The 10,963-nt window shown below is 53.6% G+C and overlaps 1 protein-coding gene across 1 annotated transcript in view; it reads left to right on the forward strand.

The window, feature by feature from the left end:
- Nucleotides 1-9,544: 9,544 nt before the first annotated feature.
- Nucleotides 9,545-10,963, forward strand: part of Gadd45b (growth arrest and DNA-damage-inducible, beta) — a gene marked incomplete in the record, with an annotated part of 1,797 nt that continues 378 nt past the window's right edge. The window contains 4 exon segments of the mRNA XM_005405823.2: nucleotides 9,545-9,831; nucleotides 9,923-10,024; nucleotides 10,256-10,478; nucleotides 10,593-10,963. Coding sequence (XP_005405880.1) covers nucleotides 9,788-9,831; nucleotides 9,923-10,024; nucleotides 10,256-10,478; nucleotides 10,593-10,706 — 483 coding nt within the window.

A 10,963-nucleotide genomic window follows, 5' to 3' on the forward strand; every position in this document is an offset into this window, starting at 1 on the left:
CCCCGCCCCGTTCCCCCTTCCGTTGGACTCCAAGTCCCAGAGAGCCCCGCGCTGCCCAGGGTGGTGCTGTCTCCTCCTCCCAGCTCTTTGGGAAGCGCTGGGCGATTTTTAAATTTTGGCGGGGAGCGGGTGGCGGGGAGGGAAGTGACAGCTGTAGCGCCCCTCAGATAGCCAGTCCACCCCACCGGGCCCCCGGGATCCATAAGCACTGAGAATGTGGGGGACGCATAGGCCCGTTTCCATTAGAAACTGAGGCACGGGCTGTCAGGAACCTGTTTGAGGACTCCCCCAGCCGGACCGTGGTGCTGGGTGCGAACCCCAACACTGACCCCAATCCCAGGGCTCTAGGAAGTCCCCGGAACCCTCCTTTCTGCCTTGGGGGTGAGGGGCCGTGGGCGGGAAATCCCGAAGTCTGGCACTGTCCAGCCCGGGAAGCCCCCTGGCCCGCCAGGATCTTTTGGGCGTCACGGTCCCTCCCGGGGTGGGACATTTGGCGCCAGATTTTCAAAAATCCCAGTTTAACTGTTGCCGCTGGCTCCCGGTCCGGATCGCCGGCCCTGAATTCCGGAGCCTGGATCTTGGAGAGATGGGAGTCCGGAGCCTGCAGCCCGAAATCCAGGGTCTGGATCTGGGGAGAGGTTGCTGGATCCTGGAGCCAGGATCTTAGGGGACCTGGACGCCAGAGCTTGACTCCGGAATTCCAGGGTCAGGATTGGGGACCTGAATGGAGGAGACCAGATCTCGTAAAACTGGATTCTTGAGTCTTGATCCTGAATGACTGTAGCAGGTTTTGTTTTGTTTTCAGACAGGATCTCCCTATGTGGTCCAGGCTAATCTTGAACTCCCTGGGATCCTCCTACCTCAGCCTCGCAAGTGCTAGGATTGCACCTCTCTTCTGGATCTTGGTGGTCCAGATTGTGGAAGCTGGATCTTGAATTCTGGGTCTGGGTCTAAATGTTGGGGGCGGCTGGATTCCAAAACCTGGATCTGGTGGCCGGGGATGTAGCTCAGGGGCACAGCACCTGCCTGGCAAGCTCAAGGTCCTGAGTTGGATCCTCAGTACCCTCCCCCCGCCACACACACAAAAGAATAAAAAGCCTGCCAAAACCTGGATGCGGGGGCAGATTTCTGGATCCTGGAGAAATCTAGAGTATAGTATTAGAATTCAGGAACCTAGTGCTGGAACTCTCTAGTCCAAATGAAAGCTGATAAACCGGGCTTGGTGGTGGCCCATGCCTATAATTCTAGCACTTACGAGGAAGATCACTGTTAGTTCAAAGTCAGCCTCAAAAAAAAAAAAAAAAAAAAAAAAAGGAAAGAAAAAAAAAAAAAGAAAAGAAAAGGTAAACGCGCTGATAGCCAGGTTTTGTGGTGCACACCTTGCCTTTCATTCCAGCGCTCTGGGAGGCTGAGGGAGGAGGCTCTCAATTTGGAGCCCAGAGGGCCAGGGTTATAGCTCAATGGCACAGTGCCTGCCTGGGAAGCCCAAGGTCCTGAGTTTGATTCCTGGTACAAAAAAAAAAAAAAAAATCATCAATTTGGAGCCCAGCCTGGGCAATTTAGGGAGACACTGTCTTCAAAATAAAAAATAGCCTGGTGTGGCAGTGCATGCCTGTAATCGCAGCACTTGGGAGGCTGAGGCAGGAGGATCGTTGCGAGTTCGAGACCAGCCTGGGCTACAAAGTGAGCTCAAGATCAGCCTGAACTGCATAGCAAGACCTTGTCTCAAAAAGACAAAAATAAAATAAAATAAAATAACAACAACAACAAAAAAAACAGGTTGAGTATGTAACTCAGTGCAGGCCCAGAGTTCAATATCTACTAGTGGGGTAAAAGGTGGGGACCACACCTCTTTTCGAAGGGGGAAGCATATTCCAGAGAGAGGGAAGAGCCATTGTGTGCTAGACACAGTGAATATGGGATCAGCAGGACTCCAATGGCCAAAGTAAAGAAGGAAACACATAAGTAATAGAGCATCAGTGTGGTGTGGGCATGTGACTCTGCATTTGTGAGCATTTGCCTAAAGTGGCTGGGTTCCATCTCCAGCATGGCAAAATATAAAATAACACCAGTGTATTAGTTAGCTATTACTGTGTAACAAATACCCCCAATATAGCCAGAGTAGTTATGGTCGACAAGGATCAATGCCACACATAAGGCATTTTGAGAGATACCACATTCACATGAGTTTGTTACAGTAAATTGTTTTTTCATTATTAGTTATTGCTAATCTCTCACTGTACCTCATTTATAATTTGAATTTTAACATGGATATGTGTATATAGAAAAAAACACAGTATATAACAATTTTATACTATTTGAGGTTTTAGGCATCAGCTGACAGCCTTGGGATATACCTCTCTTCAATGAGGGGGCAGTAAATATAATGATTTAAACAACTCTCTTCTTCTTTTTGTTTCTTTTTTTCCTTTCCTTTCTGTAATGGGGAGTGAACTCAGGGCCTTCACACTGAGCTTCACTGCAGCCCTTTTTATTTTTGTTTTATTTATTTATTTATTTATTTATTTAGGTCTTTTTGAGACAGGGTCTCGATATACAGCTCAGGCTGGCCTTGAGCTCACTTTGTAGTCCAGGCTGGTCTCGAACTCGCAATGATCCTCCTGCCTCAGCCTCCTGAGTGCTGGGATTACACGCGTGCACCACGACGCCCAGCCTATTTTTTTTTATTTTGAGACAGGATCTTTCTAAGTTGTCTAGGCTCGGCTTGAGCTTGCAGTTCTGCTTCAGCCTCCCAAGTGCTGGTCTTGCAGGCCTGCAACACTACGCCCAAGTAAAACTCACTTTTCTTAGGTTGCTGGTTCCTTGGGTCTGGAATCTGAGGGCAGCATGGCTGTGCCCAGTGACTCTGGGATGTGCTCCTGGTGCTGGCTGGGGCAGAGTGGACCTCCAAGCACAGCCAGACATTATCAAGACAGTTGGGTTCCTGGCAGTGTGCTAGACTGAGAGGGGCTGGCTCAGTGCATGATGTTAAAGAGAGGATTTGATTTGGGTTTTGAAGCCCTCATAATAATAATAGGAAAATAAGAACTGAAAACAATCCAAATATCCATTGATAAGAACAGACCAATACCTTCATGTAGATCCACCCAGTGGAATATTATATAGCACTAAAGATGACAACACCTGGTAACACTCATGCACAGGAGGGGTGGCCTCCCAAATAGGAAGAGCAAAGTGCAGAATACACACAGGGCTCCGATCTGATGGCTGATGTCCATATAAGATGAAGAATTGGAATCCAGAAGTTGAGGTAGGTTTCACCACACAGTCTAGGCTGACCTATTACTCAGTGATCCTTCTGCCTCCTGCATGCTGGATTACAAGTGTGCACCACCATGCCTCTCTAAAATGAGGGAGATTTGGACAAAGAGAAGAGAACATTAAAAAAAAGAGAGAGAGAGAGAGGACATCATGTGAAAACACAAAGATACAGGGAAATGGTCTATAATCCCAGGTTCTTGGTAGGCTGAGGCAGGAGGATCACTGTGAGTTCAAGGCCAGCCCGGGCTATATAGAGGGTTCAAATCCAGTCTGAACTACATAGTGAGACCCTGTCTCAAAAAAAAAAAAAAAACAAAAAAACCCTGCTGGCCATGGTGGTACACGCCTGTAATCCCAGCACTTGGAGCCTGAGGCAGGAGGATCATTGCGAGTTCCAGACCAGCCTGGGTACAAACTGAGTTCAAGACCAGCCTGAACTGCATAGCGAGACCGACTCAAATGTAAGACAAAAACAAAACAAAACAAAGCAAAACAAAAAAACACCTAACGCTTGAGAATTTATGTTAAATTAGACCTAGACCCTTCAAAGCTCAGCAGTTTGCTGGAAGCTGCCAACTACAACAGAGTCATCCCCGCCTGTGATTCCGGGGTTCCTTCCCATCTCATTGTCTGAGCTATTTCTTAAACACTTGAGAGCCACAGAAACAATTCTCATGCATTGTGCAGGAAGAACTTCAGCCTCTCCAAAACAGGGTAGCTGGCCTTTGTCCTGCAGGCCCGGGAACTTCCTGTCTACTGAGTTTATCTGTCTGCCTGGAGTTGAAGGCTTGAGACGTCCAGACTGACAATGAGAAGCACGTTGGAGCCTGGCATGGGGGCACCTTCCTGTGATCTCAGCACCTTGGGAGGCTGAGGCAGGAGGGCCCCAAGTTCCAACTCAGCTTGAGCAACTCAGTGAGACCCCGTCTCAAAATATAAAATTTATTTGTTTTCGTTTTCTTCCGGTACCAGGAATCGAACTCACGACGTTGCACTTGCTAGACAGGCGCTGTACCGCTGAGCTAAATCCCCATCCCCAAAATATAAAATTTAAAAGAGGGTGCTAGGCATGCAGCTTAGTGTGAAGGCTCTAGGTTCAAGCCTCAGTACTGGGGGTAAAAAAAGAAATGCACATTATCTTTTAGAGAGTGAAAGTTTGCCTCAGGTACTTTAGCATCCACCAAGCAAATTCATTTGGGCATCTTTGTCAATGTGGTTTTTTTTTTTTTTTTTTGGTACCGGGAATCAAACTCAGGACCTTGCTCTTGCGCTGCTGAGCTATATCCCTGGCCCCATTTGGGCATCCTGATGGCCTATAAAATATGTGGTTCTTTGGGACCCTTAATCCAGGTATAACATCTTACAGATTCCTCATCAGTTAATGAGTTAAATCTGAGCTTGGACACATGTTCATTTTAATTTGTTGTTTTGTTTTTTTTAATTTTATTTATTCTTTGGTTTTTTGAGACAGGGTCTCACTAGATAGCCCAGGATGACCTTGAACTCATATCCACCTTCCTGCTTCAGCCTCCTGAGAGCTGGGATTGCAAGTGTGCACCACCATACCCAGCTCATATGTTGATTTTAAGCTCATGTGTCACACATACTTCCTTCCTTTTACACAGTTTTTAAATCCTTTAATGCATCCTTTAATGTAATACTCAGACTTGGAAAGTATTGTTGAGGTCATTCAGTCATTCAGTCATCACACACACATTTATAAAGTGGCTACTATGTACTAGAAATACAGCAGTGACTAAAACAGGTGAAAACAGTCCTGGTACAGGTGGCAAGGGGCATAGGTAATAATTAGGATGAATAAGTAAAATACAGCATGTGTTCAATGGTGCTAAGGCTAAGGAGAATAAAAATAGTTTAAAAAAAACGGTGCAGTGGCACATGCCTGTAATATCAGTTATTTGGGAAGCTGAGGCAGGAGGATCATGGGTTTGAGACCAGCCTGGGCAACTGAGGGAGATCCTGTCTCAAAACAAGAAAAAATAAAGGGCTAGGGAAGGACCTCAGTGTAGAAGCCTTGGGTTCAACTCCCAGTCTTGTCAGTGAAATAGATAAACAGGACCAGAGTTGCGGCTCAATGGTGAGTACCTGTCTCCTATGTGGGAGGCCCTAGGTTCCGCCCCCTGCCCCGCAATAGTTTTAAAGAATTACAAGACCAGGCGTGGTGACGCACGCCTCTTATCCCAGGGCTGTGGGAGGCTGAGGCAGGATGATCACTGTGAATTTAAGGCCAGTGGTCCAGGAACGTCCAGGAGGGTTTCCCATGGGTGAGCAGAGGAGGACCCAGGAACCGGGTGACTTAGGGTGTGGGAGGTGCTGGGGACTGCGGGCAGAGGTGGCAGGGGGGCTGTGTTGGGAGGGCTGGGAGTGGCTTCAGGTGGCTGTCATGGTGACGATGGCATGTGTGCAGCACTGCTACGTGCTGAGCCCAGGGAGCTTATCATTTTGAGTTATCCCTTTGTCCTCGCTTTCCACGGAAAGGAGGGCATTTCAGAGACAGCCGGTCACTGACTCAGGCATGCACAGCTCACCGGGAGGTGAGGTGGGGCAGCTTACAAATCTTTCCAAGTACAGACAATTTGAACTCAAGCTTTTTTTTTTTCCAGAACAGGAGATTGAGCCCAGGGCCTTTGCACTGAGCTCCACCCCCAGCCCTTTTATATCTTTATTTTGAGACAGGGTCTTGCTAGTCTCTGAGTTGCCGGGGCTGAGCTCTAACTTGAGCTCTTCCTGCCTCAGCCTCCTCGAGTGCTAGGACAGGCGTGCACCACCTTGCCCTGCTGAACCAGGAGGTCTTGAGCACCCCCGGCAGCTCCTGTCACAGTGAGACACCACCCCCACCCTCCCCGCCCTCTCTGCCCCACGCTGCCCCGGCTGCACACCGTCACAGTCCTCTCCACCTCCCGGGGCCTCAGCCTCCCGGATCCCTGGCTCTCACTCCCGCCACCCTGACCACCTGACGCTCATTCCCACATCCTCCCCGCCGCTCCTGTCTCACAGTCGTCTGAAGTTCCCAGGATGAGTCACTCTCGCCCGGAAACCTCTCCTTGGGGACAGGAATCGTCTCTTGTTCAGTCTGTGCAAAACATGATGTCAGAGCACAGCCTTCCCGGTTTCAGACTCGCCAGGGCCTTCCTGGCCATCCTGGCTACACCCAGGGAACCACGGGCATCCTCTCGGCTCCTTGCCCTCTTGCCCCTCCCCCTCCCTCTGTGCCCCTAGCTCGCTCTGCTCCTGTAGCCTCCTTGCTACTCCTGCACTGCACTGGGTTCTGTGCTGCCCCGGGGCCTTTGCACAGCCATGTCCTCCACAAGGACCACCTTCCCCAAGTCTCTCAAGCCTGGCCTTTTCGTATCATTCAGGTGTTGGCTCAGATGTCACCTCCTCAGAGAACCCTACCCAGACTAGCCTACCGGAAGTGGTCTTATACCCTCCCCATGCACCAGCACCAAGCCACCCCTGGCAGGTCTGCAGGGAAACTATGTGATGGCCTCCAGCTGTAGGATGGTGCCACACACAGAGCCCTAATCTTTTCTCTTCTTTTCTTCCTGGTCTGTTCCTCTTGTGGTGCTGGGGATGGACCCCAAGGTCTTGCACGTGCTGGGCAAGTGCTCATCCCCGAGCCGCACCCCAGCCTTTTTTATTTTGTGTTTCGAGACAAGATCTCACTATGTAGCCCAGGCTGGCCTCAAATTCATAGTGATCCTCCTGTCTCAGCCTCCCAGCACTGTGCCCAGCCATAATGTAACTTTATTATTTACTCATTTATTTGTTTTTGTGGTGCTGGGGATGGAATCCAGTACCTTGGGCTACATCTCAAGGCTTGTGATACAAAAGTTTTGAAAGTCAAAATTCAAGAGTCCAGCATGGTGTCACAGGCCTGTCATCCCAGCACCATGAGAAGCTGAGGCAGGAGGGCTGAGAGTTGGAGCCCTGCCTGGACAACTTAGGCATTTAGTAAAACTTGTCTCAAAGTAAAAAATAAAAAAGGACTGGGGCTGTAACTCAGTGCCCTGGGTTCCATTCTCAGTACTGAAAGGAAAAGCAAAAACAAAAAGAGAAAATCAGCACCCACAGTAACCCAAAGTAAGCCCACTGCCTGCAGAGGAGTGAGTAGATGAGCACATTGTGTCCGTCTATTCAGTGGACTATTACTCAGCCCTAAAGAGGGAGGGAATTCTGATGCAAGCACTGAGGATGAGCCTCGAGGAGTGTGCAGAGTGAAATAAGCAGGCCTCCGGAATCGGCACCTTCACAGAGGCAGAATGGGGGTGAGAGGTGACCAGGGTGAAGGAGCCTCGTTATTCACTGAGCAGAGTTGATGTTAAGGAGGATACGAACGTAGTGGCTCCAGCTGTGGCGGTTACATAGCGTTGTGTGTATATCTGTAGCTTCTTTGTATAGTTAGGACCGGTTGAAGTCATGTTCATATGTGTATATTGCCATACTAACGCTACTATTACTACTACACTAAAGGTGCCCTAGCCGGGTACACACCTTTAATTCCACCTACTTAAGAGGCTGAGGCAAGAGGATCTCAAATTCAAGCCCTGCCTGGGCAATTTAGCAAGATCCTATCTCATAATAAAAAATAAAAAAACAGGTTAAAGATGTAGCTCCGTGTGGAGGGCCTAGGGGCTGGGGATGTGGCCCAGTTCTAGAACGCTTGCCCAGCATGGGGGCCCTGCGTTCCACCCCCAAAATACTGGACTTGTAAAATATATGTTCCATATGTAAAATACGCTCCACGTAAAACATTACTAACCGTTCTCTCTCCCCAAGTCCGGTCCTTCCGGTGCTGCGAGCGCAGTGACCTCGTACGGCCAGCAGGTGGCGCCGCAGCACCTCACACGCCCGGGACATTTCGCGCCCCTGCGGTGGGTGGCGCGGAGGTGGCGCCATGCGTCAGCCGGACTCGCGGGCCGGGAGCCGGGGGAACGGAGCCTGCGGGCTGAAGCCAGACCCAAGGCTGGCGGGGGACGGGACGCAGATGTGAGTCATCCGGGAGCCCCCGATGGACCGTGGGAGACAGACCCACGCGGGCCTGCCTGCCTCGCTCGTGAAGCGTGCTCCCGGGCCAGCCCACGCGTGAATGCGACACGAACTGGGCGGTGATGGCCTCTCCAGGCCTCAGTTTTCCCTATTGCATAATGCCAGTCTGCACGGCCCGGGCTTTCCCAGGTCCTGGATTTTATAAATAATCCACGCTACAGGGAGGGGGCTCCTGGTACACAGCATGCATTCAGTGCATGTCGGCGCCCTCACGAGAGGGAGCGGTGCGACTGTGGCCGAGGTGGCAGCGTGCAGCGCGCAAGCCGGAAAGTCTCTGGCTCGCTTTCTCCCAGCCTAGGTTTCTCCCATGGTCAGAGGCTGCCGGCAGGGGGCGGGGCGGTCCTGTGCAGCGCCTTGAGGCAGCCGCACCTGCGCTCCCTCCCACGCGCACCGCGCCCTGAAACTCCCGGTGCGCAGAGTTGGCGCCTGGTATCTTCCCGCGGGTGCCTAGGACTCTGCAGCCTCTACTTTTGGGGACCTCAGCGGCATCCTACTGCGACCGCGTTGTGCACACACTGAGCACGGAGTGTGTGCCTTTGTTTTATTAAGTGCCTCTTCCAGCCCTAGGAGGCCGGTGCTCATTCTCAAAGCACAGGTGGGGACCAGAAGGTGGCCCTTGCAGCCCTCACTTTTGGGAAACTTGGAGAGTCCCCTTGCGACCACCAGCCTTACTGAGCACTTACTGTATGCACCCTCCAATGAGGCCAGCGGTGCATTCCTTAGGAAATTAAGTCACCCAAGGTCTGGGGTCTCCAGAGCCCGGAAAGAACCGCTTGTTTCTGCTTGGGAGAAACCACGCTGCAACCCGAGCCCCTTCCCCATGCAGCCCTCTGAGTAGAGCCTGGGAAAGGCTAGGGCTTGGGACTCTCCGGGGACAAGGAGGGGATTCCAACCCCCCAACCCAGTCCAGGCCGCCTCACGCGCTGGAAATCCCGCGCGCGCCCTGAACCGCGGCGCGGCTGCCGGGAAATCAAGAGAAAAACTTCTGTTTTTTTCTTTTCTGGCACTCTCGGCCCCCCCTTCAGTTCTCGCCCCCACGTGGGGCGACCTTGCCCGGCGCTCCCCCCCCTCCCCGCCTCCGACCAATCGTAGCGCTTGCTACTCTCGCTTTTGTGTTTCCACCAATAGGAGAGATGGGCGGTACCTTCCGGGACACGCCCCTCTACCAAAAGTCTATAAAAGACGGCGCCGGCCGCTTCGCCCTCAGATCGCTGAAGCTGAGGACTCGGATGTTTTCTTTCACGGCTGCTTGGATTATTTTCGCCAAGGACTTTGTACTATCTTCGGCTTTTTCTTCTTTTTCTCGTTTCTTTTTTGGGGAAGCTCTCGCTTGCCTCCTGAAGCTCCGTAGGAAGGTTTGAGCTGTTGGCTCGCATTTTGCTGTTTCTCTCCGGGGACTGCCGAGGGGCGCATCACTGTGGATTATAACTGCACCATGACCCTGGAGGAGCTCGTGACGTGCGACAATGCGGCGCAGAAGTAAGTACCCGGGTCCCCGGCGGCCGGGCCGGGCCGGGCGGCGGCTGCCCCGGGCTCTCCCGGCGCTGACCCCGCTGCCCTGTGGCCGCAGGATGCAGACGGTGACCGCCGCGGTGGAGGAGCTGCTGGTGGCCGCGCAGCGCCAGGACCGCCTCACCGTGGGGGTGTACGAGTCGGCCAAGCTGATGAATGTGTGAGTCAGAGCCGCCCGGCTGCGGCGCCGCGACGCCCTCCGCTTTGCAGGCTCTTGCGCGGGGCCGGGACGCCCCCGGCTGCTCCCCGCTGTGCACCCGCGCTTCTGGGCTCTTGGGGGGACGGGGCCTGCAGCACCCTGGCGGCTGACCTTTTGCGACCCCCTGTGACGTCCCCCCGCCGGTGCGAGCCCCGGCGCCCCGGCCTCACCCGCCTCCCCCCGCCCCCGCAGGGACCCGGACAGCGTCGTGCTCTGCCTCCTGGCCGTCGATGAGGAGGAGGAGGGGGACATCGCCCTGCAGATCCACTTCACGCTCATCCAGTCCTTCTGCTGCGACAACGACATCGACATCGTGCGGGTGTCGGGCATGCAGCGGCTGGCGGAGCTGCTGGGAGAGCCGGCCGACGCGCAGGGCGCCGCCGAGGCGCGGGACCTGCACTGCCTGCTGGTCACGGTGAGCCGCCACGCGCGGCGTGTCCCGGCTCCCCCGTCCCCCCGCAGCGGGCAGGGCGGGAAGGTCCCCGCCTACCCCTGCGGCTCCCACTGAACCCTCCTTTTCCCTCCCCAGAACCCTCACACGGACGCCTGGAAGAGCCACGGCTTGGTGGAAGTAGCCAGCTACTGCCAAGAGAGCCGGGGCAACAACCAGTGGGTCCCCTATATCTCCCTGCAGGAGCGCTGAGGGCCCCCCGGCCGCAAAACCTGTTGCTGCCAAAAATAAATACTTGACCCCCCCACCGGAATGGCCCCGAAACACCCAGCCCGCGAGACCGTGGGGGCAGTCACTGGAGACTGAGGCCGAGGAGAGGGGAGTGCGGGGCGGCCGCCCCCCGGGGGGACCGAGCCGGAAGCGGCGCCCGCGGTGGCACCGGGAGAGGAGAAGCCGGCGCCCGGGCCGCAGGAGAAGGGCCCCGGGAGCCCAGGCGTCAGGGGCGGCCG

Source organism: Chinchilla lanigera, unplaced genomic scaffold (assembly GCF_000276665.1).
Source record: "Chinchilla lanigera isolate Chin_1 unplaced genomic scaffold, ChiLan1.0 scaffold00094, whole genome shotgun sequence".
In the NCBI taxonomy this organism is placed as follows: Eukaryota; Metazoa; Chordata; class Mammalia; order Rodentia; family Chinchillidae; genus Chinchilla; species Chinchilla lanigera.